At 35.8% G+C, this 13,545-nt stretch overlaps 1 protein-coding gene across 5 annotated transcripts in view; it reads right to left on the reverse strand.

Annotated features, from left to right (window-relative positions):
- LOC149557174 (calcium-dependent protein kinase 18-like) overlaps nt 1-13,545 on the reverse strand; it is a 188,999-nt gene that overhangs the window by 163,780 nt on the left and 11,674 nt on the right. For 4 of the 5 annotated variants that reach the window (XR_016364851.1, XM_089831879.1, XM_089831881.1 and 1 more), the window contains exon 2: nt 3,792-3,922. Coding sequence is in view for 4 of the 5 variants with exons in the window: in XM_089831879.1 (XP_089688005.1) it covers nt 3,792-3,922 (131 nt within the window). In the remaining variant the exon portion in view is untranslated. Of the gene's footprint in view, nt 1-3,791; nt 3,923-10,747; nt 10,842-13,545 lie in introns of all 5 variants that reach the window. The other variant, XM_089831883.1, reaches the window with a different exon arrangement.

Here is a 13,545-nt window from a genome sequence, read left to right on the forward strand (position 1 = left end):
TTGTCATCAGCCAATATCTTGGACCCATACATAGCAAATGAGTCTTCATCTTCTCCTTCCAGCTATCATAGTTATCTCCATCAAATTTAGGACTTTCTTTTCTGAAGTGACCCGTCATTGATCTCCCAAAGTTGTTAAGCTTTTTGTTCAAGGACCTAAAGCTCTGATACCAATTGTTAGAAAGTGAAGTCCACCAAGATAACTGAGAGGGGAGGGGAGGATGAATCAGTTATCCAACTATTAAAAAACTAATCAACCTTATTAATCCTTAAGCATGTGAACAATATAATCAGCAACCATAACAAGATACTCATACACAATAACACCAGATATTTTAACTAGGGAAACCCTTGATTAGAGGGAAAACCCCAGTGGGGATAGTACCCACAAAACAACGTACTAATATAAATGTTCCTTGTAAGAGGATGGACTCTGTTAGGAGCCAATGAAATACATTCAGTACATATCAGTCCCTGTTAGGAGACTTTGAATTCTTGTTAGGAGTTCTAGAAGGCAGAAGGACCCACTGTCCAAACAGCTTTAGGGGCAAAACCACTGAACTCGTTGTCCAACTAGTCTCTGTATTATTCCTTGTAGAATAATAGGATTAGAATTGTCTTCAACTCCTCTATCCACTTGACCGGACTTGTCCTCTTTTGATCTCGATACCAGATCACCAACTTTGCATCCAACTAATCCCTTAGATCGCTTACACGCATTTACCAACTTCACATATCACTTGCACAATTCATACTTCATACATCAATCACATATCAATTACATACCTCATCAAAAGGAAAATAACCTTCCTTCATATGATATCCTCAAAACAATTCCTTGAGTCAGCAATAAGGCTTTCTCAATTAATTATGATAGGACCTCATTAAGATATTACAAAACTTTACATCTTTTCGTAATTACAAATCACTGTCAACCCAGGTCTTTACAACTTTCCACACATGCAACCTCAGACCTTGCGCACTCACTAACATCATCATCAAGCTGTCTACTGTCTCTGTCTAACTGCACTCCTCAAGATTCTATCCCTGTTAAGAGATACAAATCAATCATCAGAAATCACTTGTCAGGTACTCTATCTGCTTACTGCCTTTTGAAATCAAGCATATCTTCTGCATGTCTTCAACTCTCTATATGTGCACTTATCCACGTCATCAGGATATAGTGTAGAACACGTCCTTAACTATGCTTGACCTAATCATCAATACATAGTTTGTACGACCTCATTTTTTGTCTATTACTTTGCCAATCTACACAGAAACAATGTTATGTTGACATCAATGACAAACGCAATCATGAATGCAACATGTCAATCATAAACAGTCTCTCCAATGCTTAAGATACTCCCCCAAAGGAATACCATCAGCTTCATGCTAACAGTTTGATCCCAAGTCCTTTGATTTCAACTCCATATCTCTGACTAGCTTAGCCCAACTCTCACTCACATCCTTAACAAACTTGACTACTCAGTAGGCCAAAGTTGCCCAAACTCATCTCTTTCACTAGGAGACTTGCAAATTGCTGCCCTCTAAGACCACTTAAGAGCACTACTACTACTAAAGAAAAAAGTGGGAAGGCCCATTTGCAATGTGACAATGGTGTGAAAGACTCCCAATAGGTATGTTCTTTGATAGCAAACTTCTATATACTAATCATGGTCTATGAATATTTTATTCATCTTAAAGTCTTTATTGTGATCTATATAAATAGACATGTCTTATGCCAATATATATCTTCATATTCCAATGAAGTGATGTGATCCTTCTTGAAGGAGATGGCCACTTGAATAGTTATTACTTCCTAACATTCTGCTATAAATGCTCCATAAATCTACATAATCAACTCTTTATATATGCTTTACAAATCTACATAAAACTCTTCTTTATAAATCTACTATAAATTTTTCAGAGATCTGTACGTCTTTCTTTTAGATCTGCGATATTCTTCATATTTTCTTCAAACTTTTGCTCTTAGTTCTCTTCAAGGGTCTGTTCTTCAAATCTGAATAATATTCTTTTCTTGCTACTCACTCATCTTACCTTCCACATTTCACTATCACCTTTTATCTGCATATCCCTATGCCTTTTCATGAAAAGAGACATCTCTTTGTAAAGAGGTGACCTTTCAGAAAGACATCACCTTTTGTTAACAATTATTTGTGCTAATTGTCTTTTTAAATGTTTTTTATTTATCTTTAAATCAATCCGATTTTATATCTTCTTAAATTCAAATAATCTTCATCGCAAAGCATGAACTTATTTTATTTCCCATTCTTCTTCTATTTATACCACTGCATGGTCTTATGAGGAGAGTCATCCATTCATGTCGAAAGGCAATTTTTCAAAGGAAACATCCATTATTAAGTAATAGCAACAAGCTTACCAATAATCTTCAATACATCATTGACATCAATGACAATATTTCAAAAATCTCTCATACTACAAATGCCATAAGAGTGTTGCCTTCGTATTTTTATTTTGCCTTAGAAGAGTCCGAATTTGATGAAGACTCTGTGATGGATTGAAGGAGCCCATGCTACTCAAGAAGATGCATATTGTGATGCATCTATTTCTTCGTGCATTTGTGGTCATTGTGTCCACATTACTTGCAAAAGGTAAATTTCACTTTTTTGTCTTGGTTGTAACTTGATTTGAAAAAGTGTCATTTTGATTGTTACATTTCTTGTCATCCTTAATTTCTTTATCTTATTGATAATTTTGTTTCTGCCCTTTGTGTGAAGCCTTCTGTTTTCCTTTTTCTGCAATGAGGGGTTGTGGTTTGAAGGACTTCAAGGTCCCCATCTGGATTAACTTGTCTTGTTCCCTTGTTAAGTCTACAATAAATCATCAAAAGATGGCACTTTCCATGTGGCTCCAAGAGCTCTCTTGGTGGAATAAAAGGCAGAGACAAAAACAAAGTATTCAAGACATAATCTAGAAAGAATGGAAAGGAGGAGCTGATCATTCTTTTTCTCTATGCCACTGAGTTGAATTTTGTGAAATAGTCCTACAAAGTATCAAAATTAAATGGACTCAAACTTACGAGTTCATTTTCTAGCTCCTTACTTCTTAGTTTGTCAATCTTCCCAAAGATTTTTTACAGAGCTATCCAAAATTTATTAGGGGTTTTCAAGGCTTCCACATAAAATAAAAGTTTTGGAAATAGATTTAGACACAATAGTCCAAAGGCTTGATAGCACTTAATATACCATTTTTCCTCATTTTTTTACAGCATTGGGTTCTTTTCCCATAGTTACCCTATATAGCCCTTGATTCTTTAGGATAAGGGAAATGGCCAATTTCCATTCATGATAATTGAAGGGTGTGAGAGGCTTAATGAGACAATTTTGCTCCATCCTTAGTAAGCTTGTTGCAGAATTCGAAGTGCAAAAAGAAAGTATTGAAGGGAAATGTGTAAGCATTCAAAGACAACTCAAAGAAGTGCTTCAAGGAATGACTCAATACACCCCCTTTTTCAATGATTGAACACACCCCCCCCCCCGGGTAAAATTAACATTTTATTTACAAAGAATAGATGGCACTTATTACAAGCTAGAGATTCAAATGGACCTGTATATTGAATTAGGAACACAATAATTACAGATTTTTTAAAGAATTACAAATTTCCAAAATGAATATTCCAAATGAATTTAATGATCACTACGACCTGTATGTATCTAATAACTGCAAATTTTCGAATGTTCAGAAAAAAAAGATAATGAAAATATTTAACTGGTTATAATTTGAGATTTATATCAACCTGCAAATACTCACTCCATTACAATGTAAACATAATCATCATCTTCAAATGCATTGTAGAAATGGACCACATTCTCATGCCCACTCAAGGCTTGCAATATTTTAACCTCTCTCTTCACATCTTCGACAGCAACAGGAAGAAGCATCTGCACGTCCAGGAGACATACTCTCAGTGATAATATCTAAATCATAACTAAATAAAACTCCAAATGCATAAAATTCACATTGACAGCATTCATTCATGAAACCTAAGAGGACCATAAGCTTATGTTTGTTTGAAAATAAAATATATACAAAAATGTTAATGAGTATGATTAAAATTTAATAAAAGACTCAATAATCAAATTTGGTTATTCTTTTTAAAAAATATATATATATTCACCAAAAAAGAATGTTTAGAATCAAAACAACATTAATAATATATAAAGGACCCAAGTTATGATTCGCTGATGAGCTCGAAAATGAATATATAGTAAAGATTTAAAGCAGAAACATCTTCAATAAGATTTTTGAAGTGAAAATGATAAACAACACACTTATGAAACCATAATACAATTTAAATGTACTTAAACGCTTTCTATGTATATATTAATAAATGCATCTTTATTAAGGATTATTTTGTATTACTGATATTAAGTTCTTAAAATGCATATCCGTTCCCCTATTAATGGAGTTAGAGCAATTCAATTTTAGAAAACATTTGTCATGGTTGAGAAACCTGGAAGGAATTATGAAGATCGAATCTGATGGAGCATATAAGGAGTCGGGATAATCCAAGTCTTCTTGGTGTAGCTATGGTGCTAAAAGATGAGTGAAGTAGATTTGTTCAAGGTGGTTTTCTATTTCTTGGCTGCCCAACGAATAATGAAACAGAATGAAAGGCTGAGATTTCCAGGATTTTTCTGGCTTCTTCCCTTGGTTTCAAGAATATTCTGGTTGAAGGCAACTCCCTTAATGCATCAACAGTCTTTATGAAAGATTTTTCCCTAATTGGAACCGGTGGTGTTTTTAAGAGGTACAAGCTCTTTTTTTTCCTTAGAGGATGTGGTTTGTCATGTTGCTCTTGAAAGGTGGATTTGGCAGCAGATTTTAACCAACTCTAGTGTGGATCAAAAGCCTTTGACATCATTATATATCATGCATCCTATTTTGTACGTTTTTTTCTTATTTCACTTTAATGATGACTCGTGATTGGCGTGCATTATGATGTTTTAATGAATTCTTTACCCATATGTTATTCATTGGAGTGTGCAAGGTCTGTATTTTCCATATGCCACTATCTTTTTCTTATTGTTTTATTCTATTTTTAAATGGGCATTGAAGACACTATTGACAAGTAGCTGTGAAGCTTGACTTTGGTAGTATTCTCCTATTGCAGTGAACTTGACTTGGATCAAACTATAGAACAACTAGGGTGTCTGAGCTTGTCCTAGGTTAGGGTGATGATAATTGACAAGATTATCACGTAAAGGATGGTTTTGCATATTGTAGTTCTAGTTAGGTTGTGAAGGGTGTTATGCCATTACTTGTTGCTCAAGCCACACATTAGAATAAGGTGTTTCAAGAGGCATGGTACCGTAAGGGCTAAGAATGGTAATGATACAAGCTTGAGCTATGTCAATTGCTTGTTGCTGGATGTAGCTAGCCCTCTCCCTATAAGGTATGATGCCCATTCCCACTCTTCTTTAGTGAAGTGTACTGATGAATTTTTCAAGGTGTCATGAGACATGTGTGAGAGCTCTAGGGAGGTGAAAGGCTGCATGTTATAATGGAAGTATAACCTCTTGAAATCTAACCTGTCACATGGCCTTCTCAAAAGTCATGTTGCTTATATTATCTTCATAATTTTTGTTGAGTCCATATGAATCAAACTCCCAGTACCTAATGATGATGGCATTGAAATCTTGGGAAAGGGAGGAATTTGCTCTTGAAGTCTCTCGAATCCAAAAATATTTGAGGGTGTTATAAGCACTGTAGAATAAATGGTAGACAGGGAGAGATAAAGTAAAGGCAACAGGAAGGAGGAAAGAATATAAAAGGATTTGTGCTTCACATCAAGTTCACCAAATATGTATACATGCAAATCATCACACATGGAATCATTCACTAGAATGGATGGTTAAGATGTTTATGCCAAAGGTCAAGATGAAAACAAGTGAAGTGGTGGTCGTGTTTAACATATGACTAAATCATCTATTTGATTTTGTGTTTCTTGTGAGCATGGTAATAATAAATGGATAGGTCATTAAGGTGTAATTTAGATGGGAAGCAGAGTTCTTGGAATTGTAAGGATTGCTATATTAGATGATCTTATAGGATATAGAGTTGCTTATATAAGAGAACATTGGAAACGAAGATAAACCTATTTCCACAAGTCTCATTTGATTTAAATGTGATTCTAGGCACATTAAATGCTAGTTTAACTATTGAAATTGCTTTTGTGCTTCTATTAGGCCTGTCGACATGAATGTTAGAATTTGTTTTCTTGATTTTTTTCTTCAATGCCATTTTACTCATTTGGAGAGTTTGAATGTCTTGGTTTGATTTGTTTCAATTTCATTGGATTTTATATTGTTTCTTGTGGATCTGTTTGTCTTTTACTAGATTTGTCTTCTTCAAATAACCTAAGAAACGACTCACTGATACCCGAGACAAAAGACAACTAGAAACTAACAGTTGGAGAGATCACTGTTACGTGGGTGATCTTCCTCTGAACTTCTAGAGGTACAGCTCCCTCTTATGATTTTATTTGGTTCTGTGGGATATGCTTTTAAACAGAAAGAAAGAAAGGCAAACTAACATCTGTACATAGCTGTGATACAAATGTAAATATAGATCTAACTTCGGATGGAGAAACACATACAAATAATGTGAATTCATTTATCCATTGCCCACATATACTGAAGAAACGAAATGAAACCCAACAATTATTTCTATATACACAAACCATAGATGGAAAACTCGCTGACGAATCACTGAATGGCAATTAATTGCCGAGTTTTTTGAGATGGCAAACTCGCTGACGAATCACTGAATGGCAATTAATTGCCGAGTTTTTTGAGATGGCAAGTTAAAAGGAGAAAAAATCAAAGACTAAACTCGCAGAGTTTTAAGTAAAAACTTGTTGATTAGTCGGTGAGTTTTTTTAAAAAACTCTCGCACATTTTACTGGAAGCATTAAGATGAAAAAAACGGCACAGTTAGCTTTCATTTCTTGTTTGTGATGACTTGAATGAAGAGAGGAGGAAAGTGGGCTTCTAAGCCCTTGCTAGGTGATTGCAAAGTATTGGAGGCGGGTTCGAGTGAATTTAAGGCCAGTGACAAGAGATACATCCAGGTGGAGGTGAGCCACAGGCATCAGTAGATACTGAGCAAGGAAGCATAATCACACCCAGCACAGGCTTCTATCACTAGGACTGGACCCTCTAGTTCCTCTCCCTTATTTGCTAGTAGAGCTGGGAATAGGAAGATGTAATTATAATGATGTATTTACTTCTAGTTTTGTAGAAACTATTTACTATTTTGCTTCCAGCCATCATAATTCCCCACAAGAATGTGATTTTGTACCCACTTCGCATTTAAACTTTATCTATACCTAGACTCAACTTATTTCTTTTGTGTTCACATTAATTGACTCATTGGATTATATCTTCTCATTGAATTTTGCAAAAAATGTGCATTTCTAATAAAATTTTAGCTGTTTTTGAAGTTCTGAGTTTTTTCAAAAACTGGACGAATTTTTCCCAAATTTTTTTTCAGGGCTTGACAAATTTTTGCTAGGCCCTTGTTTTCCAACTATGACACAAACATTCAGAATTCAAAGCCTCCATAAATGAGTGCATACATAACTAGACATAACAGAGGAGTATCAAAGAGAAATTGATATTGCTCGAAGGAAAATTCCTAGAGAAAGACACACATATAAAGCTAATTTAAATATGTTATTTTTCTGTTCATTCGATAACAAAATGATTAGATGTTTATTCTTTTCCACCCTGAACAGTAGCCATGTATGAAAGATAATAGGAAATGTTTCCTTCTTGTCCCCCATATTGCCTGCTCCTTTCTAACCTTACCTAAAAAGGCCTTATATGTGTTAGTAACTGCTACCTTTAGAGATAAAGATCTTGGAAAGTAAGCGTTACTAAACCAAGAAAGGAGCATGGTCCACAAAAACAAAAAGACCGTTTAAATACCTGAATTCTTACCATTATCATAGCTATTGAGCTTCCTACATTATTACAATATAACCAGTTGTCTCTAGGGGCAGGATTCCTAGCTCCAGCTAGCTCTATTTCCAAGAGAAGATTGTGAAGTTCAGCTCGTCTCTCTTCTTCCTCCAGGACAAATGTCACCCTTCGGTAATCGGCATAACTGACTTTCTCCCTTCATGCAAGTATGAGTAGCTGGGCAACAATGTCTTCTTGCTCCCTCTAGACTCAATTCAAATAGGGCTGAACTAAAGGAGCTTGTTCTTCAAAAAGGAAGTCCTTACCAGCATGAAGCACCATTTTGAGTATGTTTTCTTTAGCTATCAGTGTGAAAATAAATCCAGAAATGTCACCACCTTTCGCTTATGGATGAAGCTTTTAAGTTAAATAAATTTCAGTGGCAAACCATAACATCTTTCTGCCCTTTAAATCATGCCCTTGCCTTTGGTGTATTTACTTCATCACACTTGTCATTAAAAAGAGTACTTTTCAAGATTTTGAAAAGATTATACCTTGAAAATTGTGCAGCCTGTGTAGTAGGAGATTTGGTAGCATTTTGAACCAACCACCAAGAGAAGTCAGGGATGTCGAGGAATTTCAAAACACTTTGAGTGCAAGGGTACAAGAGTTCAAAAAACTGCTGACTTGCCAACAACAATGAGTCTTAAGGATAGACTTGGGGAAAAAGACACACACGCAACTCGAGTGGACGGGGATTATGTGAACTTTTGTACCACTGCTTATTAGGTACAAAAGTTGCATTAGTTACCAACTGGGAACAAAAAGAAGGGTGAGACGTCAACAACAAAGATACTCCAAAGGAAGCCAAGTAGGTTATAAGCCAAGATTTTGATCTGTATTTATGAAGCCTGAATTTTAAAATTTTGGGAGAACACTATGTTGATTGATTTATCTAAGAAAAATAAACTACACTTATCTGATGAAACAAATACAATAAATAAATTATTAGGGGTTAAAAAGGGATTTTGAAAGGGGTCTCAACCCTCTTAAAACCAAACAACAAAACTTAGCTTATAAAAAACCCATGAGAGAGGGGCACGACACAAATAACCAAGGATACACATGCAGAAATAGACCAGTAGCAAAACAATGGCCCAAAAAGGGAGACTAAAGATCACAATGAATTAAAAGACATTGCAGCCTCCTACTCATCCATAAGAAACTCTAGATGTCCCTCCACAAACTGACATCTGTAGTGTTGGAGAGATATAGTGTTAGAGATATAGGTTCCAGAGATATCTTTCTTCCAGTTTCTGAGATAACCTTTCAAGTAATTAAAGAGTCTTTATTATGACAATTGAGCATCCTTGTAACTGCAGTTCAAATGTCTTGGCAGACATATTTGACATGTTTTGTAATGGACAATGAACAACGGTGAAGAGTCTGACTCTTCATGAGGAAAAGAACTTGATGAGTCTGGGCAGGCATTCGATCAGGCAGATCACAGTTTGATATTCTTTGAATGTGAGACGACACCAATGTAGTGTTATTTATTTGCCTTCGAGACATCAATATTAAAAATGTGAAGATGATCATGGTCTGTGAATGAACATTAAAAAAGGTGTTGTTAGTATTGATTGTATATCAGACATTTGATTATTCATTAATAAAATGCATCTTTGTGGCTGGGTTTTTCTCCCTCAGATTGGAGGGTTTTCCCAAGACAAATTGCTGTGCCTTGAGTTCATTATTATTTTATCTGTTATTTATCTTATTTCTGATCCTAAAAAACAGCAAGATATCAGAGCCAGGTTTCTTTCTAACACTCATCCGTGCCCATTGGAGATGGTCTGTGAAATGCCATGAGTCTTCATATAACTTGCAGATCAAAGACTTACGTGAAAATCCATAAAGTGTACAAGGTGACTATCCATATAGTATATGAGGCATCTATGCCCAATGAAATCAGAGCAAAGTTATGAAGCACTATTATTTGTAATTTATTTAATATTCAAAATTGTTACATGGAATAATTTGCAGATATGTGATCTATTGCATTTCAGCATGAATCATCATTGGAGATTCTTCCTGATACTGGAAGACTGGGTGCATTACATTCAGGTGGATTTTGTTTATGCATAGATATCGTTTCTGTGTATTCTCCTTGCACAGAATTGCATTGGTTTTCTGTAGCTGCTCAGTTGTGCTAGTGGTTCTTAAATCTTGTGAGTCTGGGCTTTACTGTTGGGCAATAAGAATATCATTAACTTCTTTACCTTTTTCCTTCAGAATAATTTATCCATGTGATGAAGCCTCTGGATTTGTCATGGGGAAAGAAGAGGTCCCTATCTTGTGCCTGGCCTGGCTCCAAGTTGTGTCTGAACTGTGTCCATGCTTTAATATTGATACATCTTGTTAGACATTGCATTAGTCATTGATGTCATAATACACAGAATAGTAATGTGCTTAACGGAAAGACTCTTGTAATGACTTCTTGTTGCAAAACGTCTATTTGAGCTGTGACATTCACTATTTAATATATTCTTTTTGGTTTGTTCATCCATGACCAACAGGCAAAATATTTATTACTCAAAGACAGACATATTAACTGAGTTGAGTTTGGAAATGACGTCACAGAGACTGCATCTGAAAGTTGGAAGAGTTTAATCGCTGCTCTCAGGAATGATAGCCTTCAGTAAAATTGAGTGCCAGAAGTACCGATTGATGCCATGTGTGCAGGTAATACAAAAAATAGTCATTCATCCAAAATTAACGGGATGCGTTTGAAAAAGTTTGTACCTTGTTATGTGAAATATTGAGAGGCGTGAAATTTCTGCTTCGCGTAGATAGACAAGGAGATCTCCACAGCATTTAAAATATATATATATGTTATCTACAGAGGCAATAAGAGTTTATCAGGATGTGCCTTTATACACTTGTAACTAACAGACAAAATGCACCACACATTAAAAGTTCTGTTTTCGTTAAAAAGTCACGATGGAAAGGCATCCATGTAAGATGAAGTTGGTGCTAATTTGCAACAAAACAAGAACTTCTTCACTGCCTACAGTTAGTCAACCATTTAATAAATATTATAATGGTCATTCATTCGATTGCTGTGATATGAAGGTTGTTGCTGAAGAGTGCACAATAAAAATATTAAGTCCACTTAAGACACTAATGTATTCTTAGATGTTTATATCTGAAATACAGTACTGGAGAGCAAAGTTGTGTGAGTGTTTATTAGAAAACTGGAGCAGCAGTGTAGAGACATTTTGAGGATTGGAGATCAGACATAACAGCGTCTGAATGTCATAAGAATGGAGCATTAAGAAAGTGTCTTCACTGTTTTTTGCCTAAGTTACCGATGCGTCTGGAAATAGGGCAGATGCGGGTGCGGATGAGTTTTGATGCTCAAAGGCGTTAGGATGCGCCGTGGATGCTGCCAGGAATCTTGCTTCCCTCCTGCGGATGCACACGGGATGCTTGGGAGAGCATCTGGGCGCACCCGTGAGCATCCAACCATTTTGAGTGCCCAGTCACTTAAGTGACTTATTAAAACATGTGTTAAATAGGTTTTTTTTATTATATATTTTCTCCTATTTTCCTCACAACCCTAAAACGGCCCTAAAAGAGGCCATTCATTCTCCTATTACTGTTATTTCAATTTGATTATGCTAATTGCTACAGAATGGTTTATTTTTGTATATTTCTTGTATATTTTTGTATACATAAATTATAGCGCGCACACACACACACACACACACACATATATTTATGTATGGACACACCCAAACACATCCAAAATCCCAAAAAAAAAAAATCCACGCATCAGCACCCCCCACCCGCATCAGCATCAGTAACTTAGCTTTTTGTGGCTAATTCAGAAACAGTTGCGTTGGTTTGAGTGTGTTCATCTGGTGATTAATTGTGTCTCAAAGTTTTCAGGCATAATACTTTTAGAAATTTGATTGTCAATCTCAGAAATAGTCAGAGTGGACAAACTGTTAGAAATCAAATTGATTATATCATAAGGTAATATTATTGGTGCTCCTATATTTCCTTGAAGCCACTAAAGGTGTGCTTCGTTGAAACAGTGTTGAAGTTCATATAAACTATGCCTAATTTGATTCGGCCTGAAAACAAATTCATCTCAAATTATATTAAGCAGAGTAATATTGCAAACAGTTTACACTACTATCAAAGAAGTGTAATTTGATCTTCAAACCACTCAAAGTTTGTATTTTCAACTGAATTGATTTCAGATTGATAGAGTAGGTCCTCAAGTTGTGAAAGAGTTAAAGCTCATACAAGGGGTTTGGTGATTACTTGGGATTGGAGCCCTTGAAATTGCAACTGGATTTAAAATTTGTGACACTGGATTAGGACAGTAGATCCTAGCAGCATTACTCATCGTAGTTTTTCCCTGTTGGGTTTCCGCATCATATTCTTGTGCATTGTCTCTTGATCTTATGGTGCTTCTCTTATATCTTTCATTTGATACTTTAGTTTTACAATTCAATCTGAAGTAATTGTTTGAAGATTGGAATTGGACAACTTTCCTACTAATTCACCCCACCCCCACCCCCAGTAGTAAACCTGTGTCCTACACATCTTTCCTCCATACCTGAGATTGTTGTCTATATCTAAGATAGTTATTTATTCTGAGGTTGCTGCTTCGGCACTCATGTGATGTGTTTCACAACCTTTCATTCTCTGCTGCTGTCAATATTAGTTGGTGACATCTGAACTGGTCATATGCTCCATCGGGTCAAGAAATTGATTCAGTCATCGTTTCATTATTCTATACATTGGAGGCATCAAATGGACAGTCGTTCGTGATATTGAAGAGTGCCTTCTTGTGTAAGGGTAGCAGTTTCATTTGACGCAGCAGTCTTTCAATAAAGTGTCTGTTTTTCTGTATTGCAGTTGGATTTAATCTTGCACGGTATTCAAAGATTGTGGGATGTTATGGTGCTGAGACTACTATTGTTTAGAAAATATATTTAAGGATTCATAACGAGTACGACCAAGATTCTAGAGTTGCAGAGCAAATTATGGACAAGGTATTAGAACCTGGAGAGCTGGAGATCCGAACACTGGGGCCTAATCTCGGGTTTCTTGACATAATTTGCAGCAACAAGTGTAAGGCTTTGATTAGGGATTCTATTCAATGTTTTTGTTAGTGCGACTGTGAGTGTGTATTTGGATAAAACAATGTATACAAATCCTTACAAAGAAATTTGTACCATGGTGACTAATCCTGCTCATCATGACCAATTGAAAGATTTTTTATATCAGTTCATAATGGAGCTAGGGAAACCCTTATTAGGACTTCACATTAAGTGTTGATTTATCAGAAGTCTACTATATTTTTTCGACCTCATATCAATCCATTCGTCAAGGTCTTTGTGTCCCAGGTTAATGCTCATTCCAAGCTTTTTGCAGCAAATTATCTTATATGTGGCAGAGGTCAGCTATGTATTCGTGTTTGTGCTAGTGGGCAAGCACCATGCATATTGGAAGAACCGTGCCTTAAAATATTTGACTAGAATCATCATACTATTGTTGATTCAAGCAAAGATAAAAGCCATTCT

This window comes from Cupressus sempervirens, chromosome 5 (genome assembly GCF_028749045.1).
Source record: "Cupressus sempervirens isolate cs-2001-9-10 chromosome 5, ASM2874904v1, whole genome shotgun sequence".
Lineage (NCBI taxonomy): Eukaryota > Viridiplantae > Streptophyta > Pinopsida > Cupressales > Cupressaceae > Cupressus > Cupressus sempervirens.